This window comes from Gymnodraco acuticeps, unplaced genomic scaffold, assembly GCF_902827175.1.
Source record: "Gymnodraco acuticeps unplaced genomic scaffold, fGymAcu1.1, whole genome shotgun sequence".
Classification (NCBI taxonomy): Eukaryota; Metazoa; Chordata; class Actinopteri; order Perciformes; family Bathydraconidae; genus Gymnodraco; species Gymnodraco acuticeps.
The window spans coordinates 616,812-622,503 of NW_022990622.1; the positions used below are offsets into that span (position 1 = coordinate 616,812).

The following is a 5,692-nucleotide window of genomic DNA, read 5'->3' on the forward strand; positions in this document are numbered from 1 at the left end:
CGGACGTAATAGAGAAGCAAACGAAGCATATCTGAAAGTGCAAGCCTGGACGGCAATACTTTATACCGAGTATATTGCCATAAATATGATGATTGATTATCAGTAACACAAAGACATTGGATTAACCTTGAGATGCGTTTTTATTCCGTTGAACACAACTTTTGATCACAAATCAAAAAAGGTAAGACGTAATTATTGTAATATTTTTGAAACCGGATGTTGTTTACTTTCTCTTTTCTGGCTGATAGCTCCAGGAATTCGAGGTCGGACAGTGATTACATTACATGTGTGGAATCTGTGGAGTCTCAGCTTTAAATCGTATATCTTGTTTGTGCAGTTAAGATAGTAATAAGGGCATTTCTACCGTGTGTTGTGTGTAAAAAAGCGTTAGCATTAGTTAGCATTTTTTCGCTCAATGCTAATTCAAAGGCTTGGTATTACTCTTGTGTTTTTTTTAGCTAACAATTGTTCTTATTGTCAGTTAGCGGAGTTTCTTACCTTTAAAAGGGTATGAAACATTAATAGTTTCATAAATGTTAAGAAGCCCTGAGACATGTGAGAAAAAAAAAACTGTGGGAGGGGTCCACTGGGGGGACCTTCGGGCTTAACTGGTTAAGAAGACTCATCATGTTGCTGAAGGTAAAATACCAGAGTACCAAAAAGTACATCAGGTTAAATCTGGGGTTCACCTATTTGGAATTCATCAATGAAGGTGAGTAGCCATCTTGTGTTACACAATGTACAGCTTTGCAGAAGCAAAAGGATGTGTGGTATTATTTTTGATAACTTTATTAGCTTTGGCCAGCGGGGACAATATGATTTTTGCTGCAGGCCTTTTTTAGTTTATTTTGATTTCCGAAATATGCTTCCTATTTCGGAAACCGTTTCCAAATTCCCTCATCTGAGTTAACTTGCTTAGTAGTTTGGCTTAAAGATGCAGTATTTAGAATGCTGTGTAGATTTGGCATGATTATAATAATAATCATGACTTTAGGTTAATTAAATTGTCATTCATAATATGTACAGTTAAAAACCTGCCTCTTGTATTTTTCTCTGGTGTCATGCTAATCTTCCTATAGTCAAACGCAAGTTTGGGCTTTCTGATGCGGCTGAACTTCAAATCTTTGATGAAACTGACACAGCAGTGGAAGAAGACATCCTTCTTGAACTGGTGGAGGCCAATCCCGATTTATGCCTGACAGTACGGGACAGCTTTTTAGGTGAAGGTAAGCTTATCTGCATAATCAGCTGCACAAACGTCTAAAGATGAGACTCCTTTATGTCCTATACTGTCTGATCGTTACTAGGTAGATTAACTCAAAAACAATGCTTGCAACCAATAGGTCAGCATCCACTTGCCAAAACAATTAATACAATGCAGGTCTCCCTTGAAAAACAGATCTATGATCTCAATGGGACCAATCTGGTTAAATGAATGAGTTTGAAATTAAATGAATGTAGGTTGGGTTTTGATTGTCCCATGTTTGTGTTAAACAAGGTCAGTTTGTTGTTTCAACAAACATATTGCCATCAATGGACGAACATATGCTTCATGAATTGATAGAGGCCAATCCTGACTTTTGCCTGACAGTATGTAGCAGCATTTCAGGTGAAGGTAGGTTTCAGGTTTTTATGCTGCACACATTGTATTTGTGGAACTAGAACCCTTTTATGTCCCTAACTGACTACTGTGACAAAATAGAAGACCAAAGAAACAATATTTCAGCATAAGGAGCAGCATCCACTTGCAAATTTGGTTTTGCAAAACCATTTTTTTAACGCTCACTCTTTTTATTTGAAATCATCACTATATCACATGTTATCTCCTCTACTGACTATACCACCACCAATAGCAGATTTCCTTGTTTTCAAAGTTTTTTCTCCTTCAGATCATTCAACACCATCTTCCCTCACGGATACAATGTCACCTTCAAGTGATAATGACCTCTCCAGTCAAAGAGAATGGGGGGCTCCCACATGCCGCAATGTGTCCAGCGTTGAAGTCATGAACACGTCTACCACAGAGGTTTCTGAGTCGGAGGCTGCAAAAGAGGTACTGTCATTTCCAAGACTCAAGAAGAAGTAAAAGTGTCTTTCTATACTGAGATTCTTACAAATCTGACTTTTTTGAAATGTATAAATGGTGAATGAGTTATTCGGTAGTTGAAACCAGACTGGCTTAGTTTGGCTTTTGGTACAACCTACTGTATTATCAAATAGGTTCTACCTTTTATTTACATTTTACCAAAAACCTTTTTTAATTACCCTCTTGGTCTGAACAGAAACATTTTATACATTGTTGTTCTAATGATTTTGTCCTGGAAGACCGAAATATACACTTAACTATATCTCTTGTGTGAGCAGATGGTAGAAAGTGCTCTGCTTAAGAAACCTGGAGGTGATGATGTCCTGGAAGAGTACAAGTCAGCACAGCACTCGGAGACAGCTTGTCAACATATTGGCTAGCCATATGACTGAAATGCATGGGTAAGTATTTCTGAAACGCATTGTTCTTAAAAAAAATCTAACTAAAATGGTTTGTTAAGTATGGTAATGGGTGTTGTAAACGTGTGGCATTGAAGGAACTTAGGTGTGGAGCTAGCAACATTACTGGGGCATTTTGATTTTGTTTTTGTTTTGTCTTTGCTCCAAAGGAGGATTCCTTCCCGTAAACAGAAGGAGAAGTATGCCCTGGGAATCATTAGTCTCTTTCCGTCCCTGAAAGATCCCTTTTCTCGAAAAGGCTATGTAAGTTTAAACCTTTTTTTTTTTTTACACGCAGCTTTGGACTTAAGTTTATATGATTGAGTTACTTATTAAACGTTACTTCTTAAAATCTGGTGTCATATTTGGTTTCTTTAATACTGATATAAAAAATGCACGCCATACTATGTTACAACATTTGAAGTTAGTAATGATGTTGCAGAAAAACTTAAAGATAAATGAGTGATAGACCTTTCTAATATTTTTGAAAATGTCTTAACAGGAGCACTTCTACGATGGGGAAAAAAAACACAGGATATTTATCATGGCGCCTCAGGACCATGTCCAGAAAGAATCGGACAACACGCAGTCAACAGGCTGTGCCAGCCACAGTGCCTCAAGCACAAGGACCGAACCGCCCAAGATCAGCACCCACAGTGCCTCATCAGCTTGATGAAGATGAAGATAACCTTACAACATCGCCAGGACTTAGTGCGTGACCCACAGCGAACTGCAGATGTCTTTAAAACATTTCCACCTTTTTTTGATGTCAAAGGACTGGTGAGTTTTACATTTTACTAATTTAAAGTCCAGTCTTTAAACTCTAATCTTTCATTTGGTTGGGTGTAAGCAATGAAATGTGTATAATGTTAGAAATTAAAATCAATGTTGGTATGGCGTAATTTGAATTAAATACACTATTTAATTTAAATCAGTTTTATTCTGAAAAACCGGAAGTTCACTAACTATTAACTTAATACTTTTATTCTGAAAATTATTCACTTCCGGTTAGCATTAGCATGTGGCGAAATGCTGCATTTTCAAACCGTGAATTAAAGGTGAAATTACATGTGATGTTGTACACTGAGCACACTGGGTTTAGCACTCATTTATTACCGCTGAATAACGTTTATTAGGGAATGTTTAAATAACCACAGACACCAGAATGATATAATTTAACAACAGAAAAAGGCAGGAATTGCATTGGACCCGCCCCCGACGACGCCGGCCAATAGGAGAAGACCTCCGATGACAACAGGAAGAGCAAGCCAAGAATTGACTTCTTCCACCTGCTGACCTGGACTGACCGGTCGGATGAGGAGAGCGCCTCCACTCGCACATTTCATTTTGTACACCACCGCATCTTTTGTGTAATTAAATGCTGTTAACTTTTATAAGCTTCCCTTGACTCTTTTCAGTCTCTCCTGCCTTCGGGGTTCTAGAATACACTAACAATAATCAACAGCTAACTCAAGACTTCCTGCTGCTGTTTGGTACTGAAACAGCCTGCAAGATGTTTGAGAAGTGGGACACTACTTTCAAGATCAAGATTATCAAAGAAGCCAAACACCTGACTCAGTCAACAGAGCTGTGTCGACTTCTGTACGCTGCTGAGACACTTGCAGAGAACGATGACACCAGTAAGCTACATGCAGTTTTGGTTATATTCCAAATAGCTAGTGCTCTTTACTTTGTGCATTTTGAGGTAGACACTGACATTTTGTTGCTGTCTGATTTCTCCTCCTGATAGGCTGGGACAGTGACATGGCTTGTCTGCTGCTGCTCCTCTATCTCTTGCCACCCACTGCTGGACGGAAGAGGACCAAGATCAGTCCCAGTGATGCAGTGGACAAAATGGTCCACTTCCACAAGGTATGCATGTCTCATATTTTCTTCCCCCAGCAAGAAAAGGGAGGCGAAATCTAAACTGAACATTTTAACGTTGCTGGATAACTATCCAAACTTTTACTTTACGGTGTTCATGTTGTTTTTCAGTCGTGCTGCAGCATCGATGAGCACCTGCGGGGAAGAAAGGGTCAACAACCGTACATCCTTGCTCCTGGCCGAACCCGGAACCGGATTGACACCTTCTACATTGTAATCGACAAACAGCTCATACCATGCCAAGCCACCAGCTCATTGGGTGCTTTTGACGAACTGTTCAAATCTCACTATGTGTTCAACCTGTCCTACGAGGAGTCGTTGGTCCAGCTGTACACATTTATCCAGACAACAGTATACAACATCGACATCAACACAACAGATGAGTCTCCCAGAATCCGTGAGTTGTGGGCAAAACTCTTAAACTAGAATCAAAACATGTACAAGTGTTTCATATGTCAAGCTGTACACAAGACATGCCAGTCCTTGGTAAGCCATTTAAGAATGGATCACAGTTTATATCCTAGCAGCAGGTTTAAGTTAGTTTGTCCACAAGATTGTTGTAGGCGTCAGTTTTTATCATATTCAGGTTTCAAAAAACATTTAAATACTGTTCATGAGAGGGATCTATGTCAAAGTGGTGATGCAGCAAACTCTCAGTCATTTCTACCTATGTGTCACAGTCTCCAAGGTACTTCACATGTTGCTCAAACAAATGTCACACATGGCCTAAATGCTGGGTGTTTTGAGGACAATGGATCAAATCTCTACCAAAAATATGTGTGCTTCAATTGTTGCTAAACTCCAAGGAAGTACTATGGCAAGTAGTTTTGTTTCAACAATTGTTAGTGATTTGGAAGAACTTGCCACTGGACTGCACTCCCAAGTTAAGCAAGAATTACTGTCTGCGGTGCCTACAGATCAGGGGTCGGCAACCTTTTTGATATGAAGTGCCATTTAAAAAAAAAAAAATGTATCAGCGTGCCAACGATCGAGAATTATCATGGGGGGGGGGGGGTTGAGGAGCTTGACACTTGTCAACTATCAGCAGGAGGGCGGGGGAGCCTCGCTGCAGGGAAGCAGTGTGTGGACCTGTCAGCGCAACTTATGCCCCGGCCACACGAGGACGAAAACGGCTAAACGCATAGGAGTAACGCAAACGCAATCGCAAAAAAGCTTCCGTCCACACGCAATAGTCATCCGGATAGTGTCTGTCCACACGAGACAGCTCCGTTTAGCTCCAACCGCTGGAGAAGCTGCAGTACATATGCAGGAGCCTGTACGTGGCGCTGTAACTTCCTCCACAAAAGCAGCGAAGAAGCAGGGT

The 5,692-nt window shown here is 40.2% G+C and overlaps 1 protein-coding gene across 1 annotated transcript; it reads left to right on the forward strand.

The window, feature by feature from the left end:
* The first annotated feature begins 627 nt into the window (after positions 1–627).
* On the forward strand, positions 628–5,355 carry LOC117554665. Its single transcript, XM_034229136.1, has 8 exons — positions 628–712; positions 1,080–1,226; positions 1,890–2,053; positions 2,372–2,487; positions 2,655–2,748; positions 3,950–4,124; positions 4,235–4,356; positions 4,480–5,355. Exons 1-8 carry the CDS (start codon positions 628–630, stop codon positions 4,792–4,794), a joined length of 1,218 nt encoding a protein of 405 aa, XP_034085027.1. The 3' UTR covers positions 4,795–5,355.
* Positions 5,356–5,692: the final 337 nt, after the last annotated feature.

Coding starts and splice junctions, on each gene's coding strand:
- LOC117554665 (XM_034229136.1), top strand. CDS start 628: ATGTTGCTGAAGGTAAAATACCAGAGTACCAAAAAGTACATCAGGTTA. Junction 713..1,079: donor TTTGGAATTCATCAATGAAG/GTGAGTAGCCAT, acceptor ATCTTCCTATAG/TCAAACGCAAGTTTGGGCTT. Junction 4,357..4,479: donor AAATGGTCCACTTCCACAAG/GTATGCATGTCT, acceptor GTTGTTTTTCAG/TCGTGCTGCAGCATCGATGA.